The 24864-nt window shown below is 42.6% G+C and overlaps 1 protein-coding gene across 1 annotated transcript in view; it reads right to left on the reverse strand.

The window, feature by feature from the left end:
- Positions 1–24581, reverse strand: part of cacna1ia (calcium voltage-gated channel subunit alpha1 Ia) — a gene marked incomplete at both ends in the record, with an annotated part of 94892 nt that extends 70311 nt beyond the window's left edge. The window contains one exon of the mRNA XM_079281056.1: positions 24316–24581. Within this exon, the coding sequence (XP_079137182.1) occupies positions 24316–24581 (266 nt within the window). The remainder of the gene's footprint in view (positions 1–24315) is intronic.
- Between the last annotated feature and the right edge of the window lie 283 nt (positions 24582–24864).

Raw genomic sequence — 24864 nt, forward strand, 5'->3', positions numbered from 1 at the left:
GCAGACACACATACGTACAGTATGGCTAACGCAGAAAGAAAGAAAGAGAGACAGACGGCCACACAGTGACGACCACACAGCCTGACATGGAGCTCCTTCCAAGACAAACCTATGGCCTGTAACCAAGGCAACGGGAGCAGACGGGTTGCCTTCAGCCAACGAGACAACCCAAACTGTGTGTGTCAATATTCACGCATTTTTTGTATGCCGGTATTTTCCTGTGGGCTAAAACAGATTGTAATTGTGCACAAGTTTGTAGTTATGTGCCGTGTCTGACGGTGATTACATTTTCGATCCATATTTGAGCGTTTGAAAGCTCATGGTGTGTGCGACTGTGTATCTGTCTTTCTCCGCACAGCAGGTGCCTTGCTGCCACTAGTGAAGCTGAATGTATTGCAGACACCATGAGAAATATAAGCCAACACTTTCTGTGCTTGTGTGTGAGGGAGAGAGAGAGAGAGAGAGAGAGAGAGAGAGAGAGAGAGAGAGAGAGAGAGAGAGAGAGAGAGAGAGAGAGAGAGAGAAAGAACAACATGGCTCAGTGAGACGGAGAGGAGGAAACTGGAAGACAGACTGAGAGAGACCAATATAAACTGAGAGTATAGAGGCAAGTCAAGGGTGAAACGGGATGTTGGTAACAGAAGCGAGCACAGGAATTTGAAAAAGGCATTTATCGGGAAAATAGAGAAAGGTAGGAAGAGAAGGGGAAATGGATAAAGACTAGAGAGTCTGGTGGGTCGGTGGATAGCGGCGCATGCAGTGTACTCACAAGCCATTAGTTTGAATTCGACACAGGGTCAGAGTATTGGAAACAGGAGGGAGAGGGAGAGACAAAGAGATGACAGGACTTTGCTGCTGACATCCGCAGAGACTAGTCAGACTCTGATGTGACATGCGACCATCCTCACCAGCCCTCAACCTCCCTCCAGCCATCTGTCTTTCTGTCTGTTTTGTATTCTCTTGTACTTTGTATTCTTATCTCTAGTCACGTAAATACCTTACTTTTGTCAAACAAATAAAAAAAGTCGATCATCAAGAAACACGATTGATGATCATGCCTACCTCCAAATACAAGAGCAATTTAAACCTCTTTAGTTTTAAACAGGCGGCAACCGTTGGTTCTGAAAAGTGAAGTCAATATGCAGGTGCCTTAAACTTGCATTCTTTCTAATGGCCATCAGGGGGAGACTCCTCTCGTTGCAAAAAAAAGTCTGATTGAATAGAAGTCTATGAGATCATGATTCTACTTCTCACTTGATGTATTACCTCAGTAAACATTGTAAACATGAGTTCATGGCCTCAATCTCTAGTTTCAAGTCTTCTTTAATACAGCATGATGTTCATTTCGTAAATGATGGCAATATGGCAATAAAACAATAAAGCAGGGTATGCTTTAGGGCGGGGCTACCTTGTTATTGATAGGTCGCGCTGTCCAGTCTGGGAGTTGTCTGTGTTTTCGTCTTAGAAACTTTAACCCTTTCACAGTGTGTTTTCGGTCCATGAAAGTTAATTGTAACCATTTTGGTTGCTTGAAAATGTCCTTTTCACCCTCTCGTGTCACCTCTGGTTGCAAAAATAACAAGATGGCGACAGCCAAAATGTCGAACTCGAAGCTTCAAAACTGTAGCCCACAAAGCAATGGATGACGTCACAATGTCACAATATAAGAAGTGGACACTCACCGTGACGTCACCCATTGGTTTGTGGTCTTTAATAGTGACTTGACTGGTCACATGTGGTGGTGCCATCTGCTCTGCGATCTCTCCAACTTCCCACATACAGCCACTAGGACAGTGAGGAAATGTCAGAGGAGCAGCACTGGACGTTGTCTGCTCATCTCTGATATCTCGAGATCTGAAGCACATCTTTGCTTTAGCACTAGCAGCACTCAGAGAAAGGACAAACACGAAGAGCCTCTCCAATGGGTAAATCAGGATCACAAATGAATGTGACAAAATCCTGGAGACAAGCATGTACATTTCTCTCTACCTCTTACCCCTCATTCAAAGTGGGTCTGTTCTCGACTTGTTTAGACTGTCTACTGTACGACACGAATGGAGTTTACAGATCAAATCAAAGCCTGTGTCCCAATTCAGGGGTTGGATCCTCCTCTACACACCGGTGGCGGGACAAATAAACAACACAAATATGTGAAATACTCCCCTACAAATTGTACATGTCAGGGGCTTTTATTGTGAACGGTAAGAACAGAAGGAGTGGAATTGGTCTCCAGTGCTTTTGTCAAGGTAGATTTGAGAAACAAAGTGTGCCGTCTTAAAACCTCTATGTCAATCCGTACCTCAGTACATAACATTACATAATTTTCCATTTCCCAGCAACAGAGACCAAAAGAGAAAAATAGCAGCACACTCATGGCAGTAATGTTGGGTGAATCTGACTTGTACACAGTCTTTCTGGGAAGTTTTTAGCTTACAGAGCTCCTTAGGGGCCACATAATGCGACACAAGTCATTGTGAAGATGTGCCCATATGGTCTCATAAGCTGTGCTCTCAGTTGTGAAAACTCTGATTCATTTACTCGTCTGTGTTCTTTCAGTTTGCTTGAGATGGAACAGGCTAACCAGAACAACACTAATGTAATTAAATAACCCGAACCAGAGGAGTGTCAGTCTGTTTCATTTACAACATCTGATGAAAGAAAAGACTATATTCTGCTGTTGTCTTGATGGGAGACAATTAAAACAGCACAGACATGCACATACAGACTCCACACATTGTCAAATTAATTGGATATCTCTTCGGGGAGAATGTGTGTGACACATGAAGTATATTACATTTCAGTTTTTCCGCTGTAGTACACAAACAACACCCTCATCACTCTCTCTGAACTGACAGAAGGGAGTAAGGATAACGGAGATCAGAAGGAGGAGATGGGGATGAAGAGGATCTGGTTTAGGGAGGGAACTGTAAGCCCTCATCTCTCTCATCTCTTCATCCATATTTCAACAGGGGTCTAATGGGCTGACATGATCCCTTGTTACAAACAGAGGGAGAAAAATGGCTCAGGGCTCAGTAAGAGAAGGAAACAAGAACGAGGGGCTTGGCTGTGGCAGCGATTAAAGGAAAATTCCACTGTGAGCTGTGGTTTTGCTCTTTTTACAAGTCCATTTCACATTGATTGTGATGCACATTAGACATTTCAAAGCAGCATTGCCATACCTTTAGGGATGAAATCAAATTTTAATATTTTTTTTCAGTAAATTGATTGACTGTGTTATAATTGCTGAGTTAAAATGCTGTGGATCCCTTTCACCAGGCAGCACAAATGTAGCCTGAATGACTGGAATAATGTAGTGTATATACACCATCATGTCTGCATGACATACGGTATGAAACACCTCCCTCATTCGTACACAAGCTTGATTGCCTGCTCTTCAAACCGCATGGGTAAAGCCTGAACTTCCTGAGCATCTTTTCTTTCCTACCAATCGATTGGTTCGGCTCCCTGAGTATACGCCTCTAATTGCAGGCATGGCGAGTGGATCCCTGAGCTTCACAGGTGTTTCATGAAAGATGAACAAACAAGCCGAGAGTAGCACGGTATGAATGAGGTGACACAGAGTGGGAGAGTGAGTGAGTGAGTCAGACAGAGGGAGAGAGACACAAAGAACAAAAATAATTATTAATAGGTTGCGATCCAGCCATTTGTGATGCTAATTTTCCGGCCAAAAAGGTGACGGTCTTTCTCTTTCTCCGTTTATGTTTTTCCATTCTGTATTATGCCCTGTTAGTGATGAGGTGGACCTCAATAGCTTCTTCTTTTTAAAATTGTGGAATGGGACATCACACAATTTTATACTGGAACATAGCTTCCCAACAAAAAGCAAAAAGATAATTTCTAAGAGACAGAGTTAAACGTGTGTTGGGATATGCAGAGTTTAACGGGCACCTTGTGCATCCAAACAAGAGCTCAGTTTACCTTTGATCCTGTGTTCTACATCTTCAATGCCATCAAATAATGCTCAAGTGTCTGGAGATCATTCAGTCCTGGAATCAGTATTGGAATCAGGAGGATGTATGAAACATGCCCAATCAAGGCATCATACCAGAAGCACACATTAATAACTTAGCTAAATGCTAACCTAAGCATGCTAACACGGCCACAATGACAACGCTAACACGCTGATGTTAGGTATGATGTTTATACCACAGCGTCTAAGATTTGTTAACCATGGTTTTAACAATAATTTGGTATCATACTCATCTAGATAATGTAAGGGAATGAAAGGAAGATGTTATTGGTGCTGCTGTGCTCAAGAGGGGAAACAGTGCATGTACCTCAAAGCTATTTATTACTTTTTTTTTCACCAGAATCGTATATAAATATCGATGTTTCATCTAAATGGCTACCACAACACTTATAAACACTTCTGCATGGCTACTGTAAGTCGCACACATGAATGCTGTGTGGCATTTAGTGAATGCTTTATTGTAAACCAACGGACGCTACTGTGACGTCTATCTGATGCCAAAGGAAAGAAATGCTATTTTGGCCTACATTTTACCCCAGGCTCAGCAGAGATGCTGTGACAGCTTCCACTCAGCTCCTGCTCTCTCAACAGCCTCTCTTCCTTTCCAGACCCAAAACACCAAAGTAGTCTTTTCCATCTCCCTAAGTATTAGCCACAAGGCACGCTGGCCCTGGGATACAGAGTGACAGCAACATGACTGACAGACTGAACCCCTCTAGTTGACATGAACTTTACTTCCACTTTCAAGTATTTTTCAGTTAGAAAATAACTGTTTGTCATTATCAACAGTGACTACTGCCACTATAAGACGTTCAGGACAAATTCAAATTGAACACACGTACACGCACACGCACACACAGAGCAAATCTTTTCTATTTTCTCTGTCCTTGTTTGCTTTGACGTTGCTTATCTGCTCGCCATCTCTCTCTCATTTGTTTCTCCTGTTATGGGAGTGGTGACTTGACTGTGATCCTGCCATCTATACTCTATACTCTGTCTGCAAAGAAACAAAATCATGAATACCTTTTCGTTTTTTTATCATGTACCCAGTTTAAATCGAGAGAAAGATTTGTTAAAATAAACACAAACCCAGTCAAGTTTACCTGTGTTATACAGACTGTGATACCTAAAATTAACTAAAAACAACCCCAAACAGGAAATATTAAAAATGGTAAGTTAAACAAAGATTGTTCAACATGACAACATTTGATCTGTGGAAAGCAGAAGTGCAGGCGCTCATCACTTGGATCACCATAAACCATAATTATTTTTTTCAGTTGGTTCACTTCAGAAAATTCTGATTGCTGTTGCAGCGAGCGTATAACAAACACTGCAGGTCCAGTGGTTAGTTCCCAGGGCGTACCGAAGCCTGCGAGGTCACGTCCCACTAAGTGCTTTTGCCCTGACTTGCCTTTGTCATTTGTTTGCAAGTTAACTTTGTTTCGAACTTTGTTTTCAGTGAAGGGCTCAGAGGGAGAGTAAAGTACTTCACCAAAGGCCTCCGGATCGACGTACCCTGTCCTCTCAACCGCTCGACTCCAGTCCTTCATTATTTTGTCTTTATCAGACGACTACAATATTAATCCACATGTGCTGCAAGACTGAAATGAAGTAGAAGAAGGGGCTCAATAATGCATAGCCCCCTCTTGTGTGTTGCTACCTTCAGGTGGAGCTTGTACAAAATTAGGACAAGCTTGGCTGGTTAAATGAAGTCCAAGTGTACTTTTTAACTGGCTGAGAAAGTTCTAGCTGCCATGCAGTTGGTCTTTATCGCCAGTGTGTGTGTGTGTGTGTTTGGACTGGTGGCATGTCAGCACAGCTGGAGAGCCAATGTTCCTGTCTTTATTAATTACTACCTGACACGCACACGCATGCTCACACAGTGAAACCTCCATTAAACTACTCCACAAAATACACACAATTGCACTTGGATTCAAACACACACCTGTCTCCAACAGCATCTTGCTTTTTGCAGTAACTCACATATCACCACATGCACACACACGCACGCACACACACACACACACACACGGAAGCTAGTTGTCCCCATATCCCCTCTGCATTTACTTACTCATGCTTGGTTAGGCCAGAAGGTGCACTGAAGAGGCACACAAAGATAAACTGCTGATCTCAACTAGAGGCTGCAACATAATGACTCTGTAAAAACCAAAGTGTGCAGGCCAACCTGACAATACATGACATACCTACAGTGTAGCGATCTAGTTCAGATATGGGCCTTGTTTTCTCTTTGGGGCATTTCCTGAAGAACCAAAAAACATGCCAAACCGATGTTTGGCTTTGCATTATTCATTTGCCCAGCTTACTGTAGCAATGTCATTGGGTACTGTATGTCCCTCCCAACTCTCATAGCTATCATTTGTTATGCTTCCAAGCTTCTCCACGGCACTGACACTTGTTCTCACTTTCATTACCATCATTATGAAAGTCAAATGGCCCATTTGCTCATTTTAATCTGCCTGATTATCAGTCTACTTGTGAAGGGCACAATATGAGCAGCGCTGCCAAGTCTCTTCACCAGAATGAAACAAAATGATAAAACAAAAGAGGGCGGAACCCTCGCCAACGGGTTCACCTACCAAACATTAAGACTAGGTAACGGTTACGATAACAGTGCTGTCAGATTTACATCGGCAGTTTGTGAGCGAGCTCCTTGGAGCAGGTACTGAACATTCAGCAGGTGAGGCAAGAAGCTCTCCTGTTATGTACAAGGGCACCTTGCATGTAAACCTCAACGGCTCCAGAGGTGCTGTTCAGTTATCGGTACGCGAGTGTGTCTGTGCCGAGAGGCTCTCTAGTGTGAGTACGCAGTTGTCAAATCATGAAGCACAGCAATACCGAAAAATGCTGAAGAAAACTGCTCTGTGCATTTGTTAAAGTTGTAAAAGAAGGAATAGGCCGACATCATTATTAATCTTTAATGGAGGTATGTTCCACAGCTGTGCTTTCGTATAACAATGACAAAATAGTACTCCTGTAACAATTATTCCAGTCATTATTGTTGTTCATCATTGATCTGTCTGATTTGAGAACGACGGGAAAAAATGGAGGAATTGTAAGATGTGACAGAAATGTGTGAAAGAAATGTGTGCACCCTTTAGAAACTACTTCAATGAAAATAGCAGGGTTCCTCTTTAATCTCACATTCCAACTCCAAAAACGGCAACAGTTGCACAAAAAACATTGAAACTCGTGACACCAAATTGAAGATGATGGCACAAAAGAACTTTCTCTCTTTCTCTCATAATTCCAATTGTTTAAATATAGGAGCAATTTCGGTCATGGTGTTGCTATATATATCTTTTTGTCTCTTCTTCTCTCAGGCATTTTAGTTTCTCTCTGTCTGTGTAATTATTTGGTGCAGAGGCAAGCCTGGGGAGTCCTGTTTATAACTTGGTTTAAGGATCAACTAAATAGCACATATACACGCATAGCTAAAGTAAATATCGAGGCTCAAGTATCACGTGGTTGTCACATGATTTATATTTTCTACGTTTTTTGGAACCTGAGTATCTTTAACTGGACGTGCACACTTGGTCCCTCTTCCGATTTCCGACTTACAAATCAGTTATGAAATTACATAAAAACAAAAAGCAACGGCAAGAAGCTGCAGAAAAGATGGCATTTTAACGCTGCCTGCATTAGCTCACTGGTTAGCCAAAGCATAACCAAGGTCAGTCACTGCAGCTCAACTGGTGCCATTTGATATTAACAGGCACTGACAGTGACTGCACCCTGTGGAATCGCATCTCTGCAGGCTGGCAAGCTCAGGTATGGGTAAGCACAATATGCTCGGACACGAGGACAAAGGAGCCGACATGCACACAGACTCCAAGGAATAAAAAAGCAATCGCTCATACTTGCTTTACAATGCACGCGCAATTAAATTAAATGTAGGTAGAACAAGCGAGGAGATGCAACAGTGGCATTAGTAGAAGCATGTTATCTTGGGGGGGAAAACAATACTTCTAATCTTTCCTTATTTGGTTGTGTAGCTTTAAATTCATCATCCAAACCTCTCTACTTCATCTATACAATCAGACTTATTTTTGCATCCAGAAGAGGCGCCCCTGATGGTCACCAGAATCTGTAAATTAACAAATTCCGAGAGTCAAAAAAAGAAAACGTTACTTTGTGATCGTTTCACGGCAGTTACGTTTCAAAGCTTCAAAGTTTCGACGGTGCCTCATTGCCGGATTTTGAACGAACGCACCGAAGGGCAGGCTTCGTCCTGTTGGCTCTGCTCGGTGTGCGACGCAGCAGGCGCTCTGCACTCAGAGGAAAGAGAGAAGAGCAGGGGGGGAAACTGCAGCACAGAAACACTCAGAGATGTAACAACCCTGTTCTACGTCAAAAAATGGCCTCTTTGTATTTGACAGAGCTAAAGGGGGACATGCGTGACAAAGCGGCGGCATGTGATGACCGAAACTAGCTGCACACCCTGCGCGCTGTAATTGGCTGAGAGTTACACCCCCATGTGGGGCCCTAAGGCTCTTTGCTGATGCCCACATACCCAGTGGGTCATAAGTGATGATTCAGAGGGAATGTTTTTGTCTCAGTCTCCTGATTTATTTATTTTTTTAAAGGAAATTTCTGTGTATTATACCAATAAACAGTCTATGTTAATTGTGACATACAGAAAGAGAAAAATAACGAAACAGGGTGAGGGATGAGGAGCGGGAGTTGGAGAATGTGTAATTGAAACAGATGGAGTGCATACAAATGTATTGTGATAACATTGTTGAAACAGTGCTCGGCTCTCTGAGGGCCCTGGCTGCCTTTGCCCTCCTCTCACACTCGTTTGACTGGGAAAATGGCCAAAAGGACACAATCTCACCTTCTCTCTCTCTCCTCTCTCTCTCCTCTCTCTCTCTCTCTCTCTCCTCTCTCTCTCTCTCTCTCTCTCTCTCTATTTATCACTCTCTCTCTCGCTCCCTCGCTCGCTGCCAGGAGACTAAATTGTACAGCATTGTGCTGTCAAGTCCCTTTTGTGAGAGAAATAGCACACTGGTCATTCCTTGAAAACAGCAGGTTGTTTGAAAAAGTGTAGGTTTATATCATACAGTGTATGTGGTCTTAGTTGAAGGACAAAGAAAATGTGTGCACAGTTTGTGATTGCCTAAAAAGTATTTTTGGAGGGATGTAAGCTGGTTTGTGCAAACCATGTGTACAGCACGCACACACAGTACACACACACTCAACCGCACACAGCTGACATTAATAGGAGCCAGAGGGTAAGATGTCAGGGCAGGGGTGAGCCCACTGGACCAACGGTTTTCTTTTCATAATATAAGGGCAACTTAGAGGCCAAGTCCAACAGTTCCTTGCACCAATAAATTCAGTCAGTCATCATGACCTTATTCATTCATCCATTTATTTTGCGTTTGTTTTTTTCTACCCAAGTTAAGTAGTTCACAGCTTGTCCTTTGTGTTATGGTCGCTGCTGCTGCCAACTCCTCTGTAGGCCTGGCGAGGGTGTAAAATGCCATGTGTCCACTCTCACACACATTCCCAGGAGGACTTTCACCAAGAGAGTCGAACATGTGTCGAGATTCCCGCCATCTCTAGTACTGTCCTCGTTTCCTAAAGAGATTCCCTGGCAGTAGGGGACTCTGGTACCGAGACACAATTCCCCGCTGGCTTCCAAAAGGGACTACCTCTCAAGATTTGTTTCACTTTTTTGACTCCATCAACCCAAATGAAAAGCATGTAAAACTGTATTTTCTCTTTTCCTCTATCCTGGCGGCATCACTTAGCTATTGTGTTACCACATCTCCTCATTTATTACTCCTACCTCCTCTCATTCTTTCCTTTGTTTCAATCGCTTCCTCTCCCGTGTCCCTCTCTGAGCTGATATCACTTGAGCGTGTTGCTGTTATATCAGTGACTCAGGCGCTGATTCAGTTACACGACAGTCTACAGAGTTTTAGAAGAAACCTACCAACTCAGCGACTTTGGGAGTGTGTGTGTACGTGTGCGTTAGTATAAGTATAAAGCTGGTCTTTAATGACCTAAGCCCCAAGGCTCATTTGAGCTGCAGATACCAGCCGTCAACTAATGTCCAAACAGGGGTGGTAATACACACACACACACACACACACACACACACACACACACACACACACACACAGAGAAGCGTTAAGCTTTTATCATTGGCCAGAGGAAGGGTTTTAGCATTGGCCCTGACAGATGCCACCCACACAGTAACACACACACACACACACACACACACACACACACACACACACACACACACACACACACACACACACACACACACACACACACACACACACACACACACACACACACACACACACACACACACACACACACTAGCCAAAACACTGGAGAAGGATTTAGGCTGAGTATGATCCATATGTGTGTAACATATATCTGACAGCAAGGATTATGTGTATACATGAGAGTGAGAAGAGCGAGGGAGAGTTGTATGTGTGTGTGTGTGTGTGTGTGTGTGTGTGTGTGTGTGTGTGTGTGTGTGTGCGCGCGAGACAGTGACAAAGCAGGGCCATTTCAGCTGGTCCCTAGCGGTCACTAACTAACCTTTTCTTCTCTCTCTTCATGGCCTTTTTCTGTCTGACACTCCCTGTATCTTAAGCTCTGCCCTCTTTGTTTCGTTTCTTCTCCCCCTCCCTGTCACCCCCTTCCACTTTTTTTCCATCCTCTCTCTCCCTCTCCCCTTCCCGAGCCAACGGAGGATTACTCCCAGAGGAGAGTAAGGGTCACCGGACAGAAGTCAAAAAAATGGCCGAGGTGAGTGATGAAAGTGTGCGTTATGGATAAATCCACCTTCCAAGGTGGATTCGTAGAGGAAAATGGTATTAAAAAGTAGAGAAAAAATGTTATATTTGGTATAATCAGTAAATGGGGTTGTTCTTTTGTGAAGGGCAGACAATGGCAAAACTGATATTTACATATTTATTATGTGTAGACTAAACAGCCTTATTTCAAACCTGTACTCACTGATTGTATTGCCGCCTTTGGGGCAGTGGAAACACGTTTTTATCTGCACTGAAATACGCAAATGATGCGCACACACACACACACACATACGTACACACAGACACACTACACCCATCCTCTGCCGTCCTCTGTGCTGACAGGCACTGGGCAAAAGTTCACTCTGCCACTGTGCTAACTATCTCCCTTTTTCTTCCTGCTTCACTCTGTCTCCCTCTCACACTCTGCCTTTTCTAGAAAAGTGCTAACTAGCAATCTCTCCGTTCTTCCCCTTCTCTCTCTGCCGCCTCTCCGAGGGCTGTCGTCCGTCTCTTTTGTCTCCATCTTTTCTCTTCCATCTGTCTTTCACAGAGAAGTTACAAGCTTGTCCTTCACTCAGTGTTTCGCTTTTGTGCCGCTCACTGACTTTCCATCCCTCTCTATCTGCGCAATAATTACCGTTTCTTATCCGCCGGCTCCGTCCCTCTCTCTCTCCCTCCCTTTTATCTTTCTCTGCTCATCTACTCTCATATCCTTCGTTTTCAGTGTGTCACATGTGTTTGCAGTGAATTACGCATCCGCCCTGCTCATAGGCCAACTCTGATATCTGGGGATGTAGAGTTGACTCAGTGCCCATGTGACGTGCCGCAAACACGCAGCAGAAAACGTAATTCAATATCTCAATGGGTCCCGCTTTCCTTGATTCTTAATCAAATGAACTGAGCAGAGCTTAAACTCAAAAGGGGAAATGTTGAATGCCAAGAGAGAAATTATATAAAAGCTTCTTAATCATGTCATATTAGATTGACACAATGGGGCTTCTCAAGAAAGAAAGAAAAAACTCCCTGACTTGCATGCTCATCTTAGACCTCTCTCCAACTATTAGGCAGTCTTGAAAGGATGCCACATTCTAATATCAGAGTGCTTTGAAGAAATGGAATTCCTCCACCTGTCAACCCATGTAAGACTCGCTTTGATCTCTCTCAGGTGAACACCGGCCTGGCCATAAGCCTCCTGCTCTCTCTTCTTCAGAGGAAATGAGAGACCTTGAATGGCAATCTTATATCACAACCATTGAGGTATTGTGGGCAGTTTGTCATTCATTTCTTGTGAAGTTGGGTGAGGGCACCTAACTCACGCACTACTTTATGCAAACCGCACCCTGGCATTTTGTGTGCACCGATGCAGTGAAAGTCCATGAGCCACAGAGGCTCCAGTGAGGGGAACTCTCTTCACAATGCCGTTTGACTATTAAAAAGGTGCTGCAAAGTTGTCATGACTTTACATCGAACAATGGGGGGGGGGAGGGGGAGGGTCATCTGAGCTTGGCAAAATTGTGACGCATGAATTGGTAACGTGATGTTCATGCCTCACATAGCCAGGACACAAAGACACAGACTCTACTCAAAGGCACTAAAAGGGCATGTGATCTGCAGGTCTCCTTGATATTGTAATGAGTTTTCCCGGTTTGCTAATGCACTCATCATTACCAAAGGGTAGACCTCAAAGCTCGCACAGCAAGTGGGCAAATGGTTCATGCTGAAACATACTGAAGATCTATCGAAAAGCAGAATGCTAATAAACATCCCCTAGTGACTCACGCTTTCCTCACACGTCCTACAAAATTGGACTGGAAGCGTTGCCAGGGTTCATAATAGCCATTTGTTCTTCTTTACTAAACGTTGTGTTCTTTGACACAACCTCGCTGTCTTTCCTCCATAGTCAATGGCAGAGCCAGATTCATGTCTGTTTTTATCAGTGGTCCAAGTCCAACACTCGGCCGTGGATCACAGCGGTTCAGCAGAGTCCTCAGCCTCCACACCTGGCTCCAGGCGTGTACTCCAGGCGTGTACTCCAGTCTGACAGGCCGCGGTGGAGGTCTCGCCGTGGTCTGGAAGAATCAGTTTTCCTGCCACTTGGGGAGCACAGAATCCTATGTCAAAGACCTCAGAGTTTCTTTTAATACTGGAGTAAAGGAAGCTAGAACTGCTTACTTTGCCAACCTAATCTCTTCTTCAAAGAGAAATCCCAAGATTCTGTTTGACACAATTAAAGGAATTGTTTCACCGTCTGTCTCCACTTTACCATGCTATTCTGTTGATGATTGCAACAAATTCCTTATCTATTTTATTGATAAGGTAACAGGTATTAGGTCTGGCATTCAGCCTGGGATCTGTTCATCTACTTGTAGCTCCTCGCAATCCCCTGCTGTTCTGGACTCTTTCCAGCCTATCAGCCTTCAAGACCTGATGGACTTAATTAACAAAACAAAGCCATCATCTTGCCCTCTGGATATAATTCCATCCTCTCTATTTAAGAAACTTCTGCTAACTATTGGCCCTGCAGTAACATCTATTGTCAATACCTCATTATCTACAGGAATTGTCCCTTCCTATTTCAAACATGCCACTATCCAGCCCATATTAAAGAAACCAAAGTTAGATCCAGCTTTGCCCATGAACTACAGGCCCATATCAAAACTGCCTTTCTTGTCCAAAATTTTAGAGAAAGTAGTGGCCAAACAACTTACTGCTGCACTGGAGAGGCACAACATGTATGACAAGTTCCAGTCTGGGTTTCGTAAGCAACACTCTACTGAAACCGCTCTCCTGAGGGTTTCAAATGACATTCTCATGTGTGCTGATGCAGGTGACTGCTCTGTGTTAGTTCTTCTGGACCTCAGTTCTGCATTTGACACTGTAGACCATGACATCCTGATTAAGAGGCTACGTGATTGGGTGGGCATAACTGGCATAGCGTTAGACTGGTTTACATCTTACCTCAATGACAGAAGTTTCAATGTCTCTGTGGGTGATTTTGTGTCTGTTACCTCTCCACTGTCTTGTGGTGTACCGCAGGGCTCGGTTCTGGGGCCTCTGTTATTTTCCCTTTATCTGTTACCTTTGGGACCGATCATAAAAAGCTATAATGTGTCCTATCACTTATATGCAGACGACATCCAACTCCATCTGTCATTCAAACCCAGCGAGGCATTCACATTAACTAGGCTCCTGGACTGTGTCAATGCCATCAGAGACTGGACGGCAGAAAACTGCCTGCAACTCAACGACTCTAAGACGGAGGTCCTAGTTATTGCTCCAGAGGAGTTTGTCCCCATGATCAGGCAGATTATTAGTCCACTCTCCTCTGCTGCCCATTGCAACCTGCGCAATCTTGGGATTTTCTTTGATCGATCCATGTCGTTTGACCCTCATGTTAAGCAGCTGTCCAGGTCATCTTTCTTCCATCTAAGAAATATCAGTAAACTGAGATCTGTAGTATCAACACCTGAATTAGAAATGATCATACACACATTTATCTCTTCACGCATTGACTACTGCAACTCACTTTTCACATCACTCAGTGTATCTGCTCTTAACCGTCTGCAGGTCATCCAAAATGCTGCCGCCAGATTACTCACCAGGACAAATCGACGGTCTCACATCACCCCCGTACTCCGATCTCTCCACTGGCTTCCTGTAGCATCTCGGATACACTTCAAAATTCTCACCATCACTTACAGAGCACTTCACGGTCAGGCTCCGACTTATGTAGCTGATCTACTTCGCCCCTATTCACCCGCCCGCACTCTCAGGTCAAACGCTCTAGGTCTTCTGTTAGTCCCACGCACACGATTTACGAGCCGTGGTGACCGAGCCTTTGAGGCAGTGGCCCCGAGGCTCTGGAATGCTCTGCCTGCAACTCTGCGCCTCACAGATACTGTGGATACTTTTAAAAGCCAGCTCAAAACCCACCTGTTTAGGCTGGCGTTTGTGTAAAAGTAAACCCATGTCCTAGACCTGCTCTTAAAATATGTTTTACATTTTTATTTAATTTTTTATTATTTTTTATTTAATTTTTTAATTTTCTCTGTGTAGATAATTTATTGACCCTAGGGTCACATTGTGTTTTTTATGCTTTTAAATGTCTGCTCTGTTTAGCACTTTGTGATTCTACTGTCTGTGAAAAGCGCTGTATAAATAAAATGCATTCATTCATTCATGAAGTACTTAGAGTAGTCTGAAGAAGCTGCCTGTGCACTTTCAAAAGTCCCATAACTTATTCAAGTGTTGTGATTTATTTGGTTACATTATAAGTAGTACTTGCTATGGTCCGACAAGAAAACCATAGTTAAACAGACAGTTTGCAGAATCAAACCATTAAATTATAGCCATTTTGATTAAATATTTATGAATAATTGGTCACTCAGTGAAAAACCTGAGTGTCGAAGAGCTGTTGCCTTGTTTGTATCCTAACCTTCAGGTCAGATGTTCCTACCAGCCTAAAGCGTAAATTACATTTAAAACATGCAAATCACCAAAACTTGATGATTTGCATGCAACCAGAGTTTGCTGTTTTGGTGGCATTAGCCATCGGCGAAACATCGCGGAATGTATTCTGAAAGGACAAAATGTATTCCACACAGTAAGTACAGACTGTGAGCTGTCACATTTGATCTATTAGTTATTCTGTCTGCTGGCAGTTTAGCTTCCAAGTGTAACGAGACAAGAACATTTGGAGTCGAATAATTATTGCTTTGCTTATCTGTAGCTTTCTTTACAGCTGCCTCTGGTAATAACCACAGGATTTACATTCAAACTACTAAAATGTAAGCTTTTGTTTAAATCCCCCTGTATTAAGGACGATGCCACAGAGAGTTGGCCCTCTGCTCTGAAGGAGCAAAATAAGCAGGATACAAGTCAGAGTACTTATTACATATTATACTGCCAGACGTGAACCATCTTTTACTTGAGGCTAAGCGCTGGCCTGTCACCACTTTATTTCCATATTGCAATTAGAAATATCTTGCATCATTTTAACCATAAAAACTTTGAATTTCCAGAATGTTTATTTTTTTTGAAGTATTTGCAATTTAGCAATCAGTGCTGTTAATTCTTGTCTGTACCTGCTATAAACACCTGCACATGTGTAATTCGTATTTTAGTTGTTGGTGCAAGACAGCTAATTTTCAACTCCGTCTCACGCCTTCTGTTTCACAAAGTCACAGATATACAGATGAATGAGTTAACTGCCACCTTCGCATATAGAACAATGTCCGAACAGCTTTTTTTCCAACATTCCAGCACCGAGACAAAAAGCACAATTCGTGTGGCGCACATATACAGACATCTCCTAAATCACCACTCTGCTCCACTCTTGACGAGGCAGTCATAATCGCCTCATTTCACGGTCATTAATGTGCTCACTGCTCACTTTCTACATATATCTTTGAAGAAAACTGTATTTCAAGTCTGTTGAGGAGAGTTTTTGGGAGGTCGGAAGCGAAGAACAGACAGTGCAGAATGACTCACACAATTGATATAGTCCTCTGTGGATAATTGATGAGAAATAGCAAACTACAAAGCACTCCTCACTTGGATAAAATGTACCCTGCAGTTAGTGGTGATGGAGCCATTAAATTACTTATTCAATTCTCTCAAGAGTCCCAGTTTGTGTAAAGCAATACTTCTGAGATGAGCTGACATAAAAACGGAAGACATGACACTTTTATAAGTTAAAAACAAAGACGCAAGAATGTGATGGTGAAAAATAAGAGAGAGAGAGAAACGTACTGGTTCGAGTGTGCGTGCTAGCCATTTGTGTGTGTGAGCGTGAGCATGTGTTTGTGCACCTCTGACATTTATCTGCGTGTTATATCCAAAAGCAATCTGCCCTGCTGCTACTGAGCTCAGACAAATAGGCGCTGCTGTCTAAAGAATTGCTGCAATATAGAGTATAGCATATATAGCATAACACAGTGCCAAAGAGTAAGGAGGATAGTGTCAGGCAGCCATCCGAATGCAATTCCCTTCTAAAAATGTGACATTGAAGACATTGAAATCACACATAACCCAATTATGGCTGTGATTCAAAAACCGTGTCTACATAATCCATAATCCAACAGTGGTTGATCGTGATAATGTGCAAGCACACACACTGAAGCACAATTGTACACATGGATTGATGCACGCGCACACAGACGCTGCCAAAGGTATTCGTACACTGGCTGTGGTCATTACAGTGAACAGTGTGAACAGTGTGATGAGAGGACATGTGAGCCCTTGTTGTTGTAGTTCATCTCCTTGGAGCAGAGGCTGCATTTAACATACCCTGCCTTATCAATGTATTTAAAACACTGTGACAGTAGGAAGCTGTACTCACGTCTGTTTAGACCTCCACCTTTATCCAGGCCCAACTCCACCCACAGCTCAGCCCTGCGTCAAGCTGGGCTACACAACCAGCCTCCTCTCCCTGAAGCTCTCTGACCTCGTCATCTCATCAGTATCTCGGCCTTTCATTCTACTTTGAGTTCAAACAAACAACCTCCGCAGGTGTTCGGGTTTAACGTTAACGAGTCACCGGGTGAACTGAACCGGAACACGGGGGGGGGGGGCAAGTTAAGAGAAGCACTGACAATGAAAGTAGCCATGGGAGGTGCAAGTGCTTTCAGTTGGGACTTCCATGTACAGCACTCTGCAGCTGCATATGTGAGCAGTAGCAGTTGGAAGATGAATGTGCCCGATGACCGTACCTTTGTGCGGAGTTACTGCAGACATTCAGATGGAAATGATACCCCCTGAACAGTGACATTGACATTCATGCACCTAAATATGGTGCAATATATTAGTTTGAGGCTAATTCCTCAGCAATTGTAAGTACAATTGCATTTAAATAACTGAACAATTATAAAAAGCAAAAACAATATTTATGTTACAATTGGTTGTAATCACTTCATGGCAACTGCGAAATTGTTGATTTTCATATCAGTTCAGTATCTAGTGCTGTAAGATAATTAGTTTCCGTCCAGATCGATGAGTCTAGCAATGCTTCATATGTTATGTGTAGTTATAATCTCCATAAAGAATCGCAACTGCTTTCCAACGGTGCTGATATATCCTAGCAACTAGTCTTATAATGTTGTACATGTGAATTTACTTTTTTACCGTCCATGCTGAATAGACTAGTCTGGGAATGTGCTATAAATTACACATTTATCTTTAATATCAAATGTATTATTGTTTGATGAATTAAGTGTCCAGTGCCATACAGTTAGTTTTGTCCAGTTTGATATTATATTCTTGGACTGTTCAATTTGAACATAGTTGAAGGAAATGATTTTCATAAGAGAGTTATTATTGAATTGAAATTTTGCCATGACTTACTTGGCAAACAGTAAGTCCTTACTTGGCAAACAGTTAATATACAAACAGTGGTTCCGAACCCTGGCTCCAGATCCTTGACCGGATTAAGGATCTGGAGCCAGGGTTCGGAACCACTGTTTGTATATTAACTGTTTGCCAAGTAAGTTTCAAAACTTACAGTATTTCAGCTCTATTATTATAAACCTTTAAAAGTTGTAGTCATATAAAAACACAAATCACAAGAGTAGAGAGAACCATCTCCTGTACAAATGAAGTGATTCGTTTTCATTCCTGTATGGCTTCATATTAACCTCTACTGTTACTGCAAAGCTGTTAGAATTGTGGCCTATCTTCTATTTGCAATTAATATGCATTCAATCCAGTTCAATTATTAAAATGGAAATGATAATCTACTCTTGCTAAGGTAGCTTATCAAGAGTAAAATAATAGCTGTGATTTAACTGCACGTGGGACTGTTGGGACTGTTAGTACCATTCGTAAATAACGAACATGCACCCCGATTCGCTGCTGCCTAAACAGCAAGAAAATTAGAAACGAGAAATAAGGCACCTGCAAGAAAGCTTAGGCTGCTTAGAGCGCCGATACACACCAACACATTTCCTACATATCATACTGTACCTAGCAAACCAAAAAAAGCAATCAGCGGATCCAAGCCACAGACAGGTTGGTTTTTAATTTACTATTCCCATGATGGGCTGTGTGATTGGTTGTGAGACTGTTCACAAACTCACTGCAGTCAGTGAAGAAGTCACAGTAAAGTGGTTTGTGGTAAATCCATGAGACATCATATCAGTTATGCAAAAAATCCTTGGGGGGGAAGGCTGGTTAGGCACATGTCACTCTAGAAGTCCAATCTACCCTCAAAAGATGTTACAAGTACATGAACTTCATTCAAAGATTCTTGGTAAATGATTGCATTCATTCTGTGAAATGCTGGCGTCCTTTAGCACACAAGGAAATGGATAAAGAAGATGAGATGAGTGAGCAACATAATGTAGCAATACTCTTGCTGTTTAAGTATCTACCTTGACCGGTAAGCTGCTATCGTGTAAAAAGCACATGTTCAGTGTAGCCTAACTACTATGGAGGAGGTCACACAGAGTGTGTATGCACTGAGGCTTGGTACTACAGTAATCATTAGAGTCACGTTAAGCCCTTCATCTCCACTGGTCCCCTCACATCTCCTCTTCCTCTCTCAGACAGCACAGGCTAATAGAGTTTGGACTAGACCTGAGGGAGGAGAGAGAGGGAGGCGGGGGAAGGACAGAAGCATGGCGGGAGGAAGAAGTGAGAAAGAGTGATGCGACAGTGGGGATCATTTGAATCAGTATTGGTACTAGTAGTCACTTTAGCTTTGGCATTTATTACGGAAGCATAAGCATCAGTATTCCAATGCGTTTTATTAATCATAAACAGAAGTTTGCATCATTAATGTTAACACCTCTTGTTAAAAGGAGACTTTCCCCGGGGTAGAAGGACAACAGCTCATATTTGAAGCCTAGGCTCATTAAAATAAGTGGAACACTCGCATTACTGCACAAGAGGAAGGCATAAATGGAAGCTTGGGAAGCGACAACATCGTAAGGAAGGGGGAACTGATGCATGAGTAGAAAGGAGTGATAGCATTTGTGTGTTAGGACAAAACAGAAAGCAAAAACAAAGAAATGACAAAAAAACAGACAGGAGAACAAGCATGAGATAAAAGAAAGGCTTTTGATTTTCTTCAACAAAACATCCGTCAAGAACAAGCGGAACAAACATTCAACATCAAGTGACACGCCTCACAGCCGGTGTCATCGCAAAACACAATTACAAAGATCTACCATGTTGTCCCAGAGCAACTTTTCCAACTAGAGCCACAGAACACAGAAGGACAGAAAGAAAAAACAATAAGAAAACCGCAGAAAGAGAGTGCGGGAAGATGAGCGAGAGTAGGTGATGTGTCCCAGGTGTGAGATCCTCAGCAGTAGTTAAGATCAAGACACGGCAACGCCTCAGCCATCCGTCACCATGGAGATAACAAGATGTCAGGGCCAGATAGGATCACGGGCCACAGAGGCCGGTCACTCTGCTCGAACACCACAGGAGACACTCAGAGGACACGGGGAGAGGATGAGAGAATGTGAAGAACAGGACAGTCACTGGCATCAAGCTCTTCGGTGAAAAAAAAGAGAGGAAAACAAGACAAAGAGAGTGGAAAGTGGATGCTGATTTTAGAGAGGGAATAAAGAAATAGAGAGGAAGTGGCGAGAAAGTACAGAGGAGCTCATGCAATTGTCCCAATGTTTGGATGGGGGAAAGAAACAAGAAGGAGCCCAGAGCCACGCATCAGTCACTGCTCTCTGCCGAAACAACTCACACACACATGCCAGCACATTTCCTTTCTGAAATGCTGTGTGCTGCAAGTAGTTACCCTGCGTTTCCACTTTGAAAATACAGCTTAAAAACGTACAATGTTTGCAATTACAACGACAATTTAGGAGTCTGAAACAAACAGTGCAGAAAAAACGTGCAGCAGTGGAAGAAGTCCCAAACGAAACACAATGTTCAACATACATTGGTAACAATTTCAGAAGATTGTTGCTCTTTCATTTGTATATATTACTTGTAAAACTGAAATATTCTTCACCTTCAAACAAGTCACCACATGACACAATAGGTTGATGAAGAACTGCTTTCTATGTTTCCAGCACGAGTAGATGTTGACCGGTCAGGTTTCACTGAATGCAGTCGACTGTTCTATTCGAGGTACAGTATGAGTATGAGTGACCGGACATGTTCTCATCTTGATCCACAGAAAAACAGTATTGATGAGAGGCAATCCTCCCCACTTAACTAAGAACCAATGCAACAGTCTTTTCTAAAAGATGGACCAGGTGAAAACTATGACCCCTAACAGATTTCACCTGTAAAATATGATATATAACAACTTTAATATTGAGAAGGTGGACAAGTGTGTCTCTCTCTATATATATATATATATATATATATATATATATATATATATATATATATATATATATATATATATATATATAGAGATACACTTGTGCAGTAGTGCTTTATAATGAATCTATCAAGGTGAGGGGAACTATATTGGGACACACATCTTATCCGCTATCAGTCTTGACAGGGGTGGAGGAACAGCTGCTACAGTATCTCTCCACACCACGTCAGTACAAAGGCGGAGCAGAGCAGAGAGCAGAGCGTCTATTTAAATTGAGAGAAAATGTCTTCATAAATTTATAGAAAACAGGAAAATGATTCTGCAGGGCAGATTTAACACGTGACGCCAATATACATCAAATATCTACAGATATCTGACGATTACGAGTCAGTGGGGAAGCAAAGTGGAGGGAGGTAAAGTGATACAGAGGAATGGAAATAAGGAATAAACTAAGACTGATTGGCAAATCAACTTTGCTTTGTTGTAAGAGGATGGTCGTGATATCAAAATAAACCTCCTGTCAGTGTTAACGGATTGGGCAAATGAGGGCAAAATCCATTAACAAAATGGATTTGACAACATTGAGGGAAGTATTAGGGTCCATTTATGTGGCTTGGTGTGTGTAGAGTGTGTGCGTGCACTCTGGAGAGGAAGAACAACAGGGAGAGGGAGAAGACGTGTGTTAGGTGCAATATGGAGAGCTGCTCCAGGTGCACTGCTGCAGGCTAGCGTGGGAGAGCATCATTGTGTGTGTGTGTGTGTGCGCGTGTGTGTGTGTGTGTGTGTGTGTGTGTGTGTGCGTGTGTGTGTGTGACTGAAGGCCTTTGACAGCTACTCCTTGCAGAATTATTGATCTGCAAAACCATCTTTTTGCCCCCCCAATACACAGCAATGTGCAAAAGCCAAATAGGATTTGACGACAGTGAAAAGAGGCTGACTACAGTATGATAGCATGCAGGTCTTCAAAAATAAAACTGTGCTGTGCTCCTATCTGGTCAGTACATAAGCAATCTATATATATATATATATATATATATATATATATATATATATATATATATATATATATATATATATATATATATATATATATATATATACAGTAATGTCTGCTTTGGTACGATCAATACACACACACTCAAACGGGTACAAATCATTGTTTCAGTGCACCAAACATCAAACTCTTGCTCCAGTTTAAGTCCCCCACACACAGATCGTACACAAGTAAAGGCACAAAGCCTGTGAATATGCTGCCATCCCACACACACACACACACACACACACACACACACACACACACACACACACACACACACTTCAGCCAGCTTTAAAACGGTCTAAACTAACACAGTCACAGTAGGCAAAAGTAACAGCTCACTAACCATCACGGTGACCGAAGTGTGTGTGCGTTTGTGTTTTCTTTGCTCTCCAGCTGATTCCTCGAGAGGAAAATCACCTCATTTCGAGACAATAACAACCTTCGCAGGAAGCTCTTTTTCACCTTTCTCACACTCATTTTATATTTCTCTCACACACTGCACCATGGGTGTCCAACAACCGGTGAGCCGCAATAGAAACTCGGGCGATGTGAAGTAAGATTTGGAGTGTGTGCAGGGTGTTTTTACCCCGTGGCTTGCAGCCAACTGAGAGCAGCACATCTCAGCCATTATCAAGCATCTTTCTGAAACCTCTTTCCCTCCGAACATCAAAGATGGAGTCTGAAATGTCCAGTTTTGTCTGTCTGACTGCCGACTATCCTCTATCCTCCAAGGCTTGCTGTAAATGTCCGGGTTGAATAAAGTCTTACAAGGCATTTCCTGAGTTGTTGCCTCAATGCTTCTCTGATTTTCTGTCGATTAAAATGTGCCTGTATTCAGACTTTGTTGATTTTATTTCGCACAACCTATCCCCTAACTTCCATCATTCATTATTTCTTTTCTTATTTCACGATAATCTCTCTTGGTCTGTTATTTGGTCGTTTAGACTTTAAGTTAATTCGAAATTGATTTCCTAAAAGACAAACATCCAAAAGGCATGAAAAAATCTAATTAAATCAAACTAATGAGTGAGATTTTTTTTTTTTTTAAGTAAAATTAGTTTGCAATACTTCTTAAGCCCCTGGCATAAAGGTGCTCATTAGGTTTCTCGTTGCTGTTGTACAGACCAGTATATGTACCATGTGTATTAATGCCAAACTTAATCCTGTGAACAGAATATCAACAACACATACCAACAACATATTATATTTTATTGTGAATTTGTTTGTATTTTCTACTGTTCAATGTTATGCACCATCCATCTATTACTTATAGATGTATTTGAATACAAAATATTTAGAGTAAATTATACCTTTTAAAAACACATACTATCAGCTTCACCGCAGTGAGTAAAAATACTTGAGAATCGAGTTGCCTCTGAAGGCTGAATGACAAGCCAGGCAGCTCAGAGGTTTGAACCGACCGACTGGCAAACATTTTACTGACATTGCAATCCTTGGAGACCTGCGCTACGACTAGTGGGAGTTAATAGAGCTCTAGCCATATTGCACTTCGATGTATAAACACACACACACACACACACACAAACAAACAAACACACAAACACACATACAGGCAGCCAGCCCATTGTGGTCTTGTCTGTCCCTAACGTGAAAGGAGTGAAAGAATCTCACCGTCGCTGTCGGTGTAATCAGCAAACAAAAGGTAAAACCACACACACACACACACACACACAAATGTACACATTCGATTGTTCAAGATCACTGCAGTTGTAGTTGAATAAACATGCCTAACACACTTACTTTGAGGAGATTCTGGGATGTCTTCTGCATCAATGTGGTGGCAAATCCACATGATAAGTGAGTGAGGGTGGATGGGATGCGGGTCAGAGTCAAGATGGATGCAAATGTGTCAAAACAACACAAAACAGAGACAGACGATATCTTAATTAAAGGAGAGAAACTGGGATTCTAAAAAACTGGGTGACAGGCAGGATAGGCAGAAAAAGAAAACCCGGAAGCACCAGATGAGGACATGAATAGATGCTACATGAAAGGTGTACCACTGAACAAAGGTTAATGATAGCCAGTGCTGGTGTTTTACACAGATACATGTAAAGTGCATTGCATGAACTTCATCTTTTGAACTGAAAAAGCACTTGGAGCTGGTACGCGGACAGGTGAATAATTCAGGTTCGAGAATGATGAAGGGTTAAAGGTTAAAGGGGGCCAGTTCCACCAGTGGAAGAAAGGATATGGGCTGGAGACCATACGGATGCACCAGTTGCGAGGGCAGGTGGTCTGCTTGAGGCAGAAGAAGACCACAGGCGCCAGCTCTGGGAACGGCAACACGAGAGCGCTTAGGTCACTGCCGATACTGACGTCATCACCCAGACCCACTTCCTCAATGATGTCATCAGCCTGCGCCAAGCCGTACTCCTCACTCTGCCCTGACCCGGCTAAGGAAAGGCTCCCCAGCGGCACAGGACACTCCTCGCTCATCATGGCAGCCCAGCCGAGATCTGAAAGACAACGCGAGTTGACACTGGGATTAGAGGAATGAAATAATTATTGCACCGTTTCACACACTGCAGATCTCCAAGAGACTTAAGATAGCAAAGACAATCACTGCTTTGATTTAATTAACATTCAGCTTTTGCACTGCAGCAAATAAATAGCAATTAAATGAGTTTATTTCATGAAAAATGAATTGGACCAGCAGGCTTTTGGCTAAGCTGTCACTCCCACAGACCACTTAATCGCCTCCACGTCATAACATCACCTCACA

This window comes from Melanostigma gelatinosum (genome assembly GCF_949748355.1).
Source record: "Melanostigma gelatinosum genome assembly, chromosome: 13".
NCBI lineage: Eukaryota > Metazoa > Chordata > Actinopteri > Perciformes > Zoarcidae > Melanostigma > Melanostigma gelatinosum.